The sequence below is a fragment of the Camponotus vicinus genome, unplaced genomic scaffold, assembly GCF_025532165.1.
Source record: "Camponotus vicinus isolate PSW18456_S1 unplaced genomic scaffold, iyCamVici1.0 SCAF_3, whole genome shotgun sequence".
Taxonomy (NCBI): domain Eukaryota; kingdom Metazoa; phylum Arthropoda; class Insecta; order Hymenoptera; family Formicidae; genus Camponotus; species Camponotus vicinus.
Window position 1 is genome coordinate 2,983,011 of NW_028141967.1, and position 16,511 is coordinate 2,999,521.

Sequence of the window (16,511 nt, forward strand, 5' to 3'; positions counted from 1 at the left end):
GCTTCCTTCTCTTTGTTTCTCGCCGATAGAAGATGCGGGTCACGCGTCGGCGGTTAGTTCTGATTAGCGACAGAGCGAATGACGTACCGCTGCCAGGTCCTCGTGCCGCGAATACTCAAGCAGCGAATATATACAATGCGTTCCGTAGCGAGGGAGGGCGAGGGGGATGGAAAAACAGAGGGAAGGAGGGGTGCAACGCCGCACCAAGCAGTTTATGGGAATTTATTTAGCCCCGCAAAACGCGCAAGTTGCCTGTAGCCTCTTTACTAAATAAATTCCGAGGAGGATCTGTGCAATTCAAAGATCCTTGGATTTGACGGTAGATTTAATTATTACATCCCGGTACTAAATAAAATTGAATTAAATTATTTCATAGGGGCATTACACGTCTCAAATTATATAATAAAATTTCTCTCTTTTTTTTTATAATTTTTAAATAATTTCTAATATAATTTTTAATAATTTTTAAATAATTCCTTTATGTAATGCTTTTTTAAATAATTTTATTTTAGAGAGATTTTAATTCTATTTTATTGCAACAGTATTCTTTATTATATCATATTTGAAAATTTTATAAAATGATGTAAAATGGATTAGATATCTCTGAATTAAATTATTTCACGTGTATCATAGGCGTCTCAACTTGTATAAAAATTTCTCTTTTGTTTTCATAATTTTTAAATAATTTTTTTATACAGTGTTTTTTTTAAATAATTTTATTTTAGAGAGATTTTAATTCTATTTTATTGCATTTTTATTATATTTGAAAATTTTATAAAATGATGTAAAATAATTTAGATATCTGAATATACGTTTACATCGAGTGGCGCAACAATAGTGTTTGAAAGCATCTTTGATATTGCACGTTTATGCAAATAATAATATAGAGGATATGACTCTATTATGATTGATAGCGCATGGTTGAAAAGATCCAATTATTTTTCAAAAATGATGGCTCCTTTTTCACAAGTGCAGCAACAATCGAGCGAAGGGCATAACCTGCTTAATCATCAATTCCGTTCCGTTTTTACGGAAATTGACGGAAGAAAATCGACGATAGAATTGAGGCGCGATAAAGCCTCGCGGACGTCATTCGACGTAGCGCGGGGTCGAGGGGGGTTGCATTGAGAAATTTCAATTCTTAAGGTCGACGCGGAGCTGGCTTGATCCATTGATCCCAGAAATATCATCTGGGTTACGCAACGTTGAATGAGCGAAGAGTCGACCGGATGTCGATAACGTTTCAATTTGTCGATGTCGAAGGCGGCGTAATCGTGAATCAGCTCAATACTTGCGAGTACGTTTACTTGGAACTAAATAACAGAGCGATAATTTTCTCGCATACGTATCTCTTTGTATCTCGATTCTATTTTTGGCGTTGATTAAAACATGTGGATATACAAAGTTCGGCACCTCTAAATAAATAATATTAAAAATTGATAAAAATTGATTTCGCAAGTCGAATAAATTCCAAATAGCGGAGCATGAATATTCTTTTCCTCGTGTTCGGCTTGTGTTTTCGAGATTATAAGATCGGCTTAATTAGGCCGAAGGGTTCTTCTGAGAGACGGTCATCCGGAATAATCTCGCGGATCTCGAGCCGCTGGGAGCGCGAATGATAAAGCAACGAGCGACGAAGCAACCCGTCCCGGCGTCGCGTCGCTCCGGGAAAGGGTCGATCGACAAGACCAGGGGATTCGAAAGCGCTTTGCTGGCCCGGCTAATTAAGTACGCCGTAAGTTAATTGAGATGCTGCGCGTAGGAGTAAAGCCGAAGATACGAGGGAAACGTTAAACTGTGTAAACATGGAGCTAATTACTTCGAGACTTTATCGCCGCCGAGCGGATGTAAGTGTGCGCGTGCGAAAAACCGGAAAAGCGGGAAACCCGGAGAGAGGAAGCTGAGGAAAAGGGAGAAAAATCGGCGTTTATCGAAGCCAAATGGAATTAGATGAAACTGACAGAGCCCGTTGTTCCTCGATCAATATTTTATGCGACACAATAAGTGGTGGACGACAAACCAGGTGACATCTTGAGGAAAGAGAAACGCGAAAATTAAATGAAATTATTTAGAAAGATCGTTTCCCATGAGTTATGATAAGTATGCGAGAGACAACTTTTACACGCAGAGTTTTACGTATATAATTTTATTTTCTATCATTCCTCTCGTTATTTCTCTCGTATAAATTTCAGCGAAATTCAACTTGGCCGACCCTCGACGATAATATTTTCGTTTATTCCGTTGGGTCGACGATATCTCGCTTATCCTTCCTTTTATCATTAATTCAAAATATATACTTTATATACGCGCATGTAATCTCTATTGACATTTTCTACGCACGTATCTCTTGCGGCGTGTATTTTATAAACGCAAATGTACGTGTCTTGTAATTTACATTTTCTCTCGACAATTTATTCACTTGTAAGAAGAAGTGCTCTCGTATAACAGAGGGTTAAATAATGCAAGCGAGAGCGAGGTGGGGGAGGAAGAAGGAGACGGAGTCTCGAGGTTGGTAACTGCTACTACGGAAGGTGAGGAGACCCAGTTAATTACTAAAGCGTTTTAATCGCCGGCAAAGTTCCGTCCGGGCCGGAAAGGGCTTCGTGGAAATGCGGCGACTGTGTAAATTAGGAACTCGCCAGTTTCTCCTCTTCGCTCGTCTTTTCCGCGTCCGCATTATGTACGCTCCTCGGTCTCCCGAGACGAGCGTCATCCTAATTTCCGACAAGAGCCTCGACTTTTACGTAATAGCGCGTGTCGCTCGCAACTTTTCCGCATTATTCCGGAAAATTATTCGCGCCCCGCTAATGGCGGAAACTTGTTATCCTAGTATCGGAAGCCCCGAGAAATCTTCGATATAAAGATCGAGGATTCAATCCAGTGTCAAATGCAATTTTATTTGGAACCTTATTACGTTAAATTATTATTGTTGCTATTAATGATATCATTTTAATGGCAAATTTAAGCGATTAATTTGTAATGAATGGCTAGGGTATTAATGCATATTTTCAGAAATGTCAAAATTGCACGACGTCAAATGTACAATCCTTCCTTACTTGATTTTAATTTATGTCGTTATATATATATTTTTTTTTGCGGGAGGAGGCTTTTATTTAACTTGATATTAAATGCCTCCCTTTCTCACTTCTCCTCCAACCCCTCCTCTCTTCTCTGCGGTTCCTGGCGCATATTTAGGGGTCGCTGGTTACAGGTTGCCCCGGCAACCACATCGAGAAACCCTCTGTCGTTGCCAAGGCAACCTTCTCCTTCGTCTTCTCACCCTCTCCTCTCTCCCGGAGATTCAATTCGAGAGAGCGAGAACGAGTCTAAAGGATAGAAGGGAGGGAGGAAGCTGATTTCTGTGTGGAACAGGGGGAGGAGGGAGAAGATCCGAAGAGGAGACGAGGAGGGAAAAAAGATGGTGCGCTTTTTGGTGATTATATTTGATGGCGCGAGCGAGGACGTGCCAAATGAGGATTTGACCTTGATTAAAGGCGAACCTTCTGTCTCTGTCTCTTGTTTTACTTCTCCTTATCAATAATAAAACGATACGAATCTGTTTGTGGCAAAGCTGAAGAAAAATTTGCCACAAAGTCCAATATATTTTGAAAGCACTACTTTGCAATTTAATTGCCAAAATCCACGAAAATTAAGTCACATTCAAAAGTGATAAGCTGAAGAAATTTAATATAAAATATTTAATATAAAAAATTTAATATAAAGTCATTAAACTTTTTGATTTCTCATAAACTTAAAACATCTCTACTTGAATTTCATACGAGTATGAATATAAAACTCTAGAAATATTTTGCAAACTCTCGTAATATCTCTTTCTTTTTACTGTTAGTCGCTAAAGAGATGTAAGTTTGATAGCGATACGATGGCTCGTTCGTCGATTCAAGAAACATCGAGACTTAATGGAGCAGATTCTCGTGCGGTTTTGGTATTCGCAGCCGAACTGGGCGAAGAACTTATTCATAAGATTATTCGCCATTTTCGTCATGGCGCACTCTCCCTCTACCTCCCTTCCTCTTTCCCTCTCTCTCTTTCCCTGTATCGTTATTTAAGTTTTATATTAAAGCACGGTCGGCGCGCGCGCAGAGCTCTCGGGTATTTGATGTATGACCCGCGCGTGTTCTGCTTCCTTCACCAAGATGCACCTAAACGTGAGATATCGTATCCGATCAATTTTTCATGGCCCCACTTCACCCCTTTCGGCCCCTCTTCTTTTTCTCGCCAGGATGACCAAGCTCGCGCAACATTTTGCATTCTCAGTCCAAGTGTAGTCGATGAATAATTCAATTATTCGCGATAATAAAAGGATAAATTGTAAAATATTAATTACACCCTCTCAATTCGGACAAGAAAAGTTTAGAGATCCGGTACTGTGATGATAACGGATATAAAGTTAAAACATGATCAGCTGTTCGAATTGGAAGAATGCTCGAGTTTTGTTTAGATTTAAAATAACGAAAATAAATTTAGAAATGTATTTGCTATCATTGTGGCAACAATATCCAGAGATGATAGATGAGCGCCGCTCTCTCGGTTCTCGTCGACAAGCGAGCGAATCGCGTGCTAAATAACTTCGCTAACAAGCTGCCGCCGCCGCCGCCGCTGCCACTGTGCAAAAAAAGATTACGTAAGCGGTAATGGCCGCCGGCTCCTCCTAAATTCGAGAACGAAGTGTTCCGGTCGAGCGAGTAATCCAAGAGAGAGAAAGAAAGAGAGAGAGAGAGAGAGGGAAAGGGGGAGGGAGAGAGAGAGAGAGAGAGCAGAATGCACAAGCGCGAGTTGCCACTCGGTCCTGGTGGGGGTTAATTTTAATTTCCCAATTTTTCCTACGCCGACGCAGCGCAGGTAATTTCCTCCCCAGCAGAGAATAGATGTAATTACTTAACGCCTCCGAGCTCCTTTTATTAAAAGAGGATCGCGCCCTCGGGGGCTGGAGGGGCGGAAGGAGTCCATAGTGGGGATTGCCACGGGAGTGGTGGTGCGTGATCATGGGGGTGTCTCTTCCTCGCGACCTCGTCCGTCCACTCGAGACTCGAATTACCGTTTCATTAATTTTATCAATAGGACATTCCGTATGGAATAACCACACCATCTACGATAGAAATCGAGGAGATCTCGAGATCTTTTAATCTCGAAATATTTATATCGCGAGATGTTTATAACTTTTTACACGATTAAACTAATCAGAAAACTTGGCCTTAAATATAATATTCTAGCTGCGCGTATCTGACTTAAGTAGCATTTACATTATGTTGATAATGACCGTAATCTTTAAATGGACAAATAAAACTCGAAGATACTAGATTCGCGGATCAGAAAGGCTTAATTTTGCACTTTGAAAAAAATCTTCAGTCAAAAAAAGGATTGGAAAACAGGCGCGGGACAACAATGCCGAGCAATAAACAATCGTGCAACTCGTTGATATATATACTTTTGCCTGTCCATTACCACGAATCCGACTCGGATCGAATTCGAGTGCCTCGGTCGACGAGATCGGCAAGGGTATCTCACAGCAGCTGTGGGAAGGGAGGAGCCATCTTGCGGCCTGTTTCAGGGCAGCCGCCAATTGATTCACCCCCACTAGACGCGGCAACCAAGCGTCGATTCAATTCCAGGACGAAAAAAACATCCGGTGGGCATGGCCGTCCTGTATTTCCATTGGTCCAACATCCCGCATCTTCCACGAGTTTGCCGTGCGTTCGTCCAATCGCCGCTGCTGGGCGTATCCTGAAACCAGTTTTGGTCTCGCTAACAGAGGGGAGTCGTTGACTCGAGTCTCTGGGCAGATAGTATTGTGCCGTTGGCTCATGCCGTAGTGGTTCTAATACCACAGCAGGTCCTTGCTACCAAGGAAATCCCGGAGATCCGCCTGTCGCACGCACTGGATCTCGCGAAGGTCGCGAGGACCCGGAAGTCTCCGGTGACGTGTCACGGCCGAGAAACTGTCGCGAACGTGCGCGTTACAGTGCTTCGATTGCGGCCGCGGACATTAATTTTAGACTATATCGAGAGGAATCATCTCATCGGGTCGTGGAGCTTTCAGTGACATCAGGTGGGAGACTACAAAGGACTTTTAGAAAGATTTCGTTAGCGTTAGAGGTCATCAAGCTTTAATCGACCAGCTTGGCGAGTGAAGAATTGATTATGTTGATGACTGTGTGGTGAAACTGACATTTGTTATTGTTGATCATGGACATATGATATGAAAATATTGTACTCTGGTGTGTGATATCTCTCAAACTTGCTCAAAAAGGTCATTAAAAACACCGGGAAGTTGGCCGACGGCTGGCAGAATCCCACCCATCGTCTACCTGATGTGCAACTTTTTACGCAATAAAAAATTACAAAATATGTGAAGCATTATTACATTGATACTTTGGATCGTGAGATTGATCTACAGCTTTCACGACAGAAATATCTAAAAAGCAGAAATGATAAATGTTGGAAAACAGTAGATAATCCAGAGTGTGGTCGAAAATTATTTATTTTCAAAGACTAAACTCTCTTAAAAGATCGATGATTGAGATGACTTTGTGCCATAATCGAGAAGATCTAGAATGGCAGATGTAAAAATTCGTTCGAAACAGCAAGATTTAAATTTTTGTAAACATCTCAATGATCATCATAAACGTACACTAATGATTTATAGACAGTGATGATCCATGGACTGTATCTTTCAGTAGTGATCGTGCTCCAGAAGGTCTAGAATGGAAGATGTAAACGTGTATTGAGACCAGAAACACTTAACTAGACATCGAGTCTTGCAATCCCTCGCATTCCTGATAAACACATGATTCCGGCGCGTTAGTGATCGGATGTGATCTCTTCCTCTCCTGGTGATCGAGCCTGATCCTCGACGATTGATGCGAGCTGACTGATCGCTCTCTCGAAGGAGAGACAACAGCCGGCGAGTTGGTACCGAAGATGGTCCTGGAGCCTGGAGGCGGTCTGTCCTTTCCGTTGGCGCCTGGTAACGGCTCCAGCGCTTCCGGTGGATCCTTGCTGGCCCCGACCAGGCTGTTCCAACGAACGACGCCGGTGTTCCCGTTTCATTTGGCAGGATGGCCGCCTCATCATCCGGTTCTGGGACAGGTGCAAAGCCAGGTACAGCAGAGCATGCAGGCCCAGCATCAGGCCGCTGCCGCGGCCGTCAGATTCCTCAGTCATCATCACCCGCATCATCCGCATCCGACGTTGAGCAATCATTCGCTGGTGCCGGCGATCGCCGGACATCATCCCGCTGTCCATCATCTGCATCATGCTGCTGATCACGGAGAGGAAGAGGACGAGAAGAAAGGTGAGTTGATGTTTAACGATCGCGCAAACTTGAGAAGCTTGAAATATCATATTTGATATAAATCATCTTTTTTCTAAAAATGTTACCGTTAAAGCACACGATCAAAGAGAAATATATTACTCTATCTAAAGGATTTTCTCCTCCTCTTTTAGATAAAATAAAAGATATTTTAATTTTTATCAACTTTTGTCTCTTGAGAATTCATAAACTTTTATACTTTGATTATTCAAGTCGAAGAAATTAAAAAGAAAAAACAAGTTTTGTGCGCTATAAAAATAGAAATATAAATTATCAAGATAAAGATACACATTATCAAGATCATAATTCTCTATTTCAGGGAATTAATGATATAGCTTATAGAACATTTTCTTCTCTGACACACGTTGAAGTGCGTAGATAATGGTGGCGTTTCCGAAATAGCTTTTGAAAAACGGTCTTCAGGGAGTGGCGTAACGCGGTCAATCATAAGATCGTTCCTGACGAGCCCCTGGGATCGCTTACGACGCTAGTCCCTATCCCCCTTTTCCCGCCCCTCCTGGCGACCATCCGTCTGAAATCCGTGTTTCGTGCGCGCGAACGTCCGCGCTGCCGAGGGTGGAAATCTGTTTTTTACGTGATCCCATTCACGTCCCTAACACTTGTTTATGCTACGAAGGGAGCGCCACTTAATTCGCCCGCCTTTGGCCTTCGATTGTTTCCGTTGCTGCGAATTTATTGCGCGCTACCGCGAATTTGCGTCAATTGCTCATCTCTCGCCAAACGCACAAGCCAAACTATCGCGAAAACTATCAAGTTATGGACTAATTAAGATAAGATATTTGATTAACATTTCGTTTTACAGAACTGCTCGATTTCTGTGCAATTAATTTTCGTTATCTACGTACAGAGATATATTGAGGAGAGAAAGGAGAGATAATACATTATCTAAAAAGTCGTTATTATATTAATATTTATCAATAATTATGGAAAATTAATATTAAAATCAGAGAATTAAAAAAATGAAATGAAATAAATCTTCAAGTGTATATCTTTCAAGGACGACAGGTGATAATAAAAGATAGTATTGAGATAATTTTAAGTTGGAATATATTTCTACAGAAATTTAATCATAAAGGAATGAAATCATACATGTATAAAAAATTGCGAATAATAAATGATTTTACTGTATCAAATTTTTGCTGGAAAAGCATCGAATAAAGAAATTAAAATTAAAATCAGTGAAAGAAGTTTTATAGGTTTTAAAAAAAAGAGATATATTTAATATCTAGATAATAATATAAAAAAAAAGTTCTGATGAGTTACAGCTTTATTCATTGGAATTAAAACTTGGCTTGCTATCCGGACTTGCCGAACTTCTTCTTCGGTAATTTCATTTCGATTTTTCTCCAACACGTTGAATAGCACTTGGCGGCTTCGCCGCTTCCGGAAAAGTATGCGGCGGTTAGATTCGTTATAATTGCATAATGATTTCTACATCGTAGAGAGGAGCATTTCGTATGTGAACGTCGACCGAACACGCGAGCGTGCATCAAATCGACCCGCCGGTTATTTCGGGATTTATGAAATAATCCCTCCCCCTCCATTACGATAAATAGTTTCATTAGAAATGCCAGTAATTGCGATCCTACTTTCATCGAACATCATTTGCCAAACATTCTTTACGTAGATGACTTCATAACGAGCCCGATTTATTTTCGTGCTTAATATCTTTCTTTGATATGACAAGCTGAGCGAAATCCGTGTCTCGCGATTTATCATGTAATTTTTTTATTATGAAAAATATCATTGGCGTTAGGCTTTGAGAAAATTGCATCATTCGTTTATGAATCAAATAATTCACAGAGTCACGATAAAGTTTTTATATGTAAGATACGCTGAACCATTCAGTTGAAATTACTCTCTTCAACTATATCAATGAAAATATCATGAATTAAAATAGTGATGAAAAAATTTACCAAAGATCAGTGAATATTTGATTGTTCTGGATTGATCTTTTTCAGTGAAATTTCATTAATTTAATTTACAGTGATCTATTTACGAGACCATCAATGACTATTCATTGCTTTTCAATAATAATATACTGATCCTATTTGCAGATATTTTGCAGCACACTTTATATTATATTTAAAATTATTATTAAAACGAGATTGAGAGAATTTTGTAATGTTTAATAAATATCCATTTGAGTATTCAAGTACTATAATTTTCCAAATAGAATCTATGAATCTCTGAAATCTTCAAATCCAGCTCTGAAAGATTTTTTTCTTCTTCAAATATTCGATTGAAAATACTAGACACAAAGTTCTCTTTCATAAGAAAATTCCAAATCGAATCTCGAACGAAACCCCGTCATGTTTTCTGCACCTCGAGCTTCGCGTTTTCTGCAGTGCTCGCGCGCATTGTATTCCGCTAGGTTAACATTTAATTACACCGATTCTTAATTAAACGTTCATGGCGCGCCGAGATTTTATCCCCCCACCCCCACCTCCCTTCCGATCGATGTCGCCCGGGCGATACATCGCTCGGCGAATCGCGATCTCTCCTCCTCTTCCCTCTCTCTTTGCCCCCTTCGCCCCCTCTCCTCCTCCTCATTTCGCTTCGCGAAACTCTCGTTTACATAATTAGCTCGGCAGCGAACTACTCGCGGACTCGCGTGCGCATGCCTTTACGCGATCGTTAAACTTTTTCAGCGTTAGCGCGATCGTTAAGCCAGGCGCTTAGCGTCGCCGCGAAATTGCGTCCCGTCGGCGGCGGCTCCCAAGCTCGACAAAGCCCCGCCGCGCAATCTCCTCGTCGCGAATTAAGATCCAGACGAAGGCTGGGATTGAGACGTGTCGCTCCTCGCGTTAACCCGATTGAAATGGGTGGGTACCAGGTCGCAGACGATATCGGGGAATAAAATGTCCGGTTCTGCTTGATGGATCCTTCTTGCTCCTTCCTGTCTTCTTCATGAGTCTTCGATCTGCGATCGATCCCTACTTGAGAAAATTTTGACGCACTGGTCTCTTTTTAGGATCGAAGATGCGTAAAACATTCGCGAGGAGAAGCAAAAGTACTTTATACACGAATGCCGTTTAATGATCGATTCTGGGTTAAAATAGATGATGATGGTAAAATAATAGAATATGAATCTTTAACTTTGCAGAGAGTCTCGATTATCTATCTTAATGATCTCTCGGGGAGTTTTACTTAAGCCAAGAACAATAACTTTCGTATCACACCTAATATTCTCGAGATACGAATCTGCGGAGGGATTTTTTGCTCTTCAATATACATCGTGCATAGATCATATCGTCCAGGGTGTAACTAAAATAGATGGTCGTGTTTTACCACGTTGAGAGTAAAGCAGGGAGAAAAAGATGCAAACATAAACATTAATCGTATGGATAGTTTCTCGATTATGATCTCTCCAAGCATGAAGTATTTATGAATCATAACTCGCGTATTACGCTAGTGATATTAGTTTTGAAATGATTGGATTTTAATTGCCACTTAAGCGTTGTACACCGTACGCGCCAATACGTCATGACAGGTGTTGGAATTGTTCATTACGCACGTCTCTCGTCAAAATAGCGCGTCCTTAAAACATAGCTCTTTGTGGGCTGATAGAGCTCTTGGATAAGAGACGAGATTGAATTAACACCTCGCAAGATTAAATTGTTGCAGTTAGTATAGAAATCTCAGATTAATCATTCTCGTTCAATAATACATCTATGTACGAGATTATTGGTTGTGCATTGTGTTGTTTTCTAAATCATTTTTTTTAATCATTAGATTGAAAAATTTGTTTCCCCCCCCCTTCCGGAGAAAAAATTATTCAAAGATAATAGAGACCTGACTCTCTCGCCTACTCGAAAATTGTAAGCTACCCCGTTGATTATAGCGAGTGAAATAACAGTGTCCATCTCGGAAAGAAACACGATGTACTGCGAAAGGATGCCGAAGAGGGATACAGGTGAGACCAAATGAGCTGGGTTTCTTTAGTAAGCGGTCACGTTATCGTGGCATCCTGTCATTATTTTACGATTAGACCGAAGGGGGAGGCATTAGGGCAGTTGACAAAAAAGGGCGAACGGCGGAGAGGAAGAGAGGAGGGAAGAAGAGAGGAGAAAACATTCATAAGGATTGACAAAAAGTGATAGAAGACTAGAAGAAGTCGAGACGAAGCGAAAGCATAACGCGAAACGTGTCTCTCGCGCTTCATCGAGCGTCGAAAGGCAATGTACGCGTTATTTCTCGCGGATAAATTTTTCATAATTAGCCAGCGCGTTGTCCCGTGGAACATTTTATGGGTCGAAAATTACTTCAAATGAAGTCGAAACATTCCTCTGTAATTCACCTTATGGTATACAATTTTCGTTCCAACATTCTACGCGAATGCGGAGAAAGTTTAATTGGCCGAGGGACGGGGAAACGTTTACCGCTTGGATTTATCGGGGTTATCGTCCTCCTCTCCGTGTCTTTTTCTCTTTCTGAAAAATTTGCAATTATTGTGAAGTCCGAATTTGTAATACGGATCTTATAATATCCGGAATATTAAACACAATGGCGTTTATTTATCATATAACGGGAGGAATCCTCAGATCGATTTAAAACGAATATATTCGCATTTTTTTAAAGAACTCTTTAAGAAGAATTTTTTAAGTGTTTAAGAAATATAGAACCGTGCCTTCTGGGCTCGTTTAGATGTCGAGCATAAATATCATATTATCGTTGCAACGAGGAGCGGCATTTTTGCAGTAATGCGTTTGAATTGAATCTTTTTTCTTCTCTGTTTTTCTGTGCTATTATATAGACATAATGCTTTGATCTATTATTAGTATGTTTGGATTGTATTCTATTTTTTCTTCGTGTTTTGCACACAAAAGCTTAGGTCAGTATGCATATCTTGACCCCTCTTACAATTCCGCGCATACAATGTAGGTATTTAGAATCTCAATATTGTTGTTGTTTGGGCTGTCCCCAACACATAGGTATATGTCATTTATTAATTATTATTATTTATAAATTATTTATTAATTAATCATTTAATTATTTAATCACTTATTAATTATTAAGTTCATATTTGTTCGCTCATGATCCAATTTCCATAGACATCGGGACACGGTTCTTTTAACTTTTTTAAGGAATTTAATGTTCAACTTTTTTACAACAATTTTTAATTTTTTAAGGAGAAGAATTTTTGAAGGATCAAACACGCGACGAAATATTGCGACATCTGTACTCGAATGTAGCGATTATAGAAACGTTTGTCTATTGAAAAACTACATTATTGCTTTTCACCATTGCATTGAATGTAAATCGCGTAAATTACGGTGCGAAAATAATATTGATGTTGCAGTGTCGTGATAACGACTGGTTTATGCGAGGTGTATGATTAGAAAAATTAATACCTATCGAGAATCACGCGCATTAAACGCTCGAAATGCGTCGTTTACATTGCATGAAGACGTTGCAATTATTGTCGCAATCGCGATGCAATCTTATTAATTTAATTAAACGCGAAGAATTAATTGTCGATTGTGCCACAGGGGGTTGATACTATAAGATATCGCACTGTTCGCGCAAGCACAAATTGCAATCAATCCACCATTCTCCATTTTAATATTCGTTGTCTTATTGGCAGCCTGGTGCAACGCAATCGCGTCGTTACGCGGATTCGCAATAATAAATTTAATCGATGCGTGAAATCGTATTGGCTCGCATTGCGTGTTTATTAACGCGATAATTCCAAGTCGCGGGTTACGTGTCATCATTACCATTTCTCCCCTTCCCCTCTCCCCCTTTTTCCCTCCCCTTCTCTCGCGCTTGAAATTATCGCCGCTCGGATAAGTGCAAATTGCGAGTAATCTGGAAGATTTTACCGGGTGACAAACACACGTCATTAACGAAGCCATTCATTAGTCGCGATAATAGTCGGCTTCGTGTGAACTGCCATCGAACTATCATCCGTTCCGCTCTTATAGAGCCGCCGACAATATACTATTCAAGTATTGATAACACGTATCGCTTATAATTCTGAACACACTCCGTGTGTATAATTTCATTCCACCAACACACACGAATCACTCATTACCCGGTCAGACTTACAAGCACGAAATGCAGGTAAAATGTTCACGTGAGAATCTCAATTGAGATGAAGATACCTAGGTCTCTAAAACGCTCGTTTCCTCCCGCGAAGAGGGAATCAGCGTTTGCGAAAAATTTTCGGATTTTAAAGATCCTCGGAATTTCTCACATTTTCCTCGACTAATAAATAAATATATCAAGATATTTATTTATAAAAAAAACACGTTTGTGGAATCGTAGAGGTGCGGATGACCGAGGATTCCCCGAGTCTTTGGATTCGAAAAGCGCAGAGCGGGAAAGCTCGCGCGAGAGGAAAGATCATCGCGAAAAGAAAACGGGCGGGCAAAAGGCGCGCGCGCGCAGCTCCGGGGGTAATAACTTAATTTAAACTAAACTACAGTTTAATAATTCTCCCGGCCGGCTCTCTCGGCCGTGGAAGATGCGCCGGCAACCGGCAATTTCAGAGCCGCCGTTAACTGCCGGTCGTTAGTCCCTTTTCAAAACTCCTCTCTTTCTTCTTCCACTCGGCATCCCTCCGCCTGCACCACCTCTCCCGGGTCTCCCCCTTCCGCCCCCCTTTCTTCTTCTCCCCCCTCTGCACATTTCCCGCTCTCCGCGAACCCGAGCTACCAACGTTCGGTCACGAGCTAATTTTCGAGCGTGGCTTGCGTGTCGTGAATATCGCCACGGGCCCCCTCGCCCTCTCCCTCGTTCCCCCCCGTTCGACCCCCTCAGAAATACTCGCGCGAGACGCAGGCACGACCGACAAATTGAATCGTCGTCCTCGTCTTTCGGCCGCCGCGGGCATCTCGCCCAGATCCGTCGATCTTCGCCGATGGATTTCACGAACCATATGTATATTTATGTATATGTGTGTGTGTATTTGTGAGTCGACGGTGTACAACTTTTCGACTTTGTAATTATCTTCGCATCAAATTCCGTTATCCCTCGCTAAAAACCCGAGATTATTTCCGAAAAGACATCTGAAAGAGATTTCTTATTCTGAAATTTACATATAGAAAGAGTGGTTATTTATCATTGCAATTTTTCTTCCTATTCTATTCGTCCGAAAAAAACCGGGAAGAGATTACGCGTCACGCGTATGTATATATTTTTTGGAGCAAAGTTGTTAATTTTCCCTGTAAAAGAGCTCCCTCGGCGAATAGAGGCGACTGATGATTGCATTATTCGCTAATGTCATTGATATAAAAATTTCTAATTAAATATCACAGGCACTTATTAGACAATCTTGATTCTCGGATTCTTGGTTCCGTCGACAAGGAATCACGCGACCACCAGCCAACCAGCGCTTGCAAGGGAAATGTCGTGCCTGCAATATTTCTTATCGTCAGTTTTCTTTGCGACTAGAGAAATGGAGAGAAAAAGGGAGAGAGAGAGAGGAGGGCGAGGAAAAAACATTAATTAAATAGTTTGAGTTACGATGGAGAGCAAAGTGGGATAGTGGAGATGCATATAGCTGAGAGATACGGCTGACAGACTATAAATACGTCATATTTATATTCTCCGCTAATTGTCTTTGACGATAAGAATCTCCCTTTTATTACTTTCTGAGTTACTTGGCCAATTTCGCTTTCTACCCCTCACCGGTGCGGTCTCAATGTCTTGTAAACGCGATCTCCCATCTGCAAACTTTGGCTTAACACGGGCGCAATTTTTCTCTCGGGAATACAGGAGCATAGCCTTCGTATCCTTTACGTATAAATTTACGAAAAAAAAAATTGAAAGAAAAAATATACATTAAATTACAAAAAAATAACTCTAAAATAGGATACGCGTCCTTGACGTGAGATAAATAAATTGAAGAAATTTTCTCGAATCCTCAAAATTTTCGCTGCGCCCAAGTTCGTCATAAATTAAGACACTTGTAAGAGATTGCGCGTAATTATGAGAGAAGAGGAGCGTTTATCAGCCGGCGCGGATTTTTCATCGCGGCGACCCGCCGCGATAAAAATGAATGGTACGTTGGCAGACGCTGGCTTGTGTCGATGCGATATCATCAGGAATTATTTCAAATAAATTAACTCGCCCGTTATACGTGTCTGTGTGCGTGCGTGTGCGTGTGTGTGAGCACATCGACTATACAATGCTCGTCGCCTCTTAGCGCGCGATCTCGTCCTTCTTCGGAATTAACTCTTTCCCGCGGTGCCGTGCGGCCCTTAATGTCTCGGCGAACATAAACGGTCGGATGATTTGTGAAGCGATATGCCACGGTGGAGAAACGGTAGCTAAACAGCGCGGATTCGCGCTTAATACAAATTCGTTTACGTCATCCGCGTTTTAATGCGTTCCTCGGGTAATTTAGCAAGTTTTACAGGATTAGAAGGATATGGTTGGTGGCATCGCCTGCTCCACACACGAAATCCATAAATCGAAACGATCTTGTCCCAAAAGATAAGAAGACATAATTTTCTGGACGGACAAGGAAGCCTCCGTATCACGAAAATATTTAGAAATTGGGTAGTCGAGCATCTCGAGAGTTTCCGTCCTCAATTAGGGAAACGAGCGAGTGTGAGAGCCGACGTAAGAAAAAAATAGCCTTCAGTGTATTTTAAATTTATCGCGAGACGAGGCACGCCTACGTCTGCGTCGGGGAATATTGTACAACCGCGTGGCTGCCGTTTGCATTCGATTAATCGACGGCCCGCGATAAATCCGCGTTTTTACGAGCGGCAGCTTCCATGTGAGAATTAACATTTTCAGCAGCTCGCTACATTCTATTACTCGCTACTGTCGTAAATTAATGGTAACCTCATTACGTTGCAACCGAGGACGCTGAGCTTCGTCGTCGGTCGAATGAAAAAATCGCGGCTTTCGATACATTGTTTCCGTCGGAATCTCATCGCTTATAATAATCGCCAAGTAAATTGAGAATAATATTTCACGCGACACTGTATATATATTACCTTGATTTACATTTATTTTTAAAGAAACTTATTTAATTTATAAGAGACACGTGCAAATTAATTATCAAGTATTATAAAAGTTAATAAAATTAAGTATTAAATGTGTGCAAAATTAATTATCAAATATATAAATTAATTATAAAATTTCATGAGAAGATTCTGTAAAGTTTTAGAGACTTTAATTGTGACAATAATTAAGTATTATA

General features: G+C 41.0%; 1 protein-coding gene across 2 annotated transcripts in view; it reads left to right on the forward strand.

The window, feature by feature from the left end:
* Positions 1 to 16,511, forward strand: part of LOC145969388 (uncharacterized) — a 133,313-nt gene that overhangs the window by 12,099 nt on the left and 104,703 nt on the right. The window contains exon 4 of one of the 2 annotated variants that reach the window (XR_014438089.1): positions 5,631 to 7,312. Coding sequence is in view for 1 of the 2 variants with exons in the window: in XM_083095491.1 (XP_082951617.1) it covers positions 6,940 to 7,312 (373 nt within the window). In the remaining variant the exon portion in view is untranslated. Of the gene's footprint in view, positions 1 to 5,541; positions 7,313 to 16,511 lie in introns of both variants that reach the window. The other variant, XM_083095491.1, reaches the window with a different exon arrangement.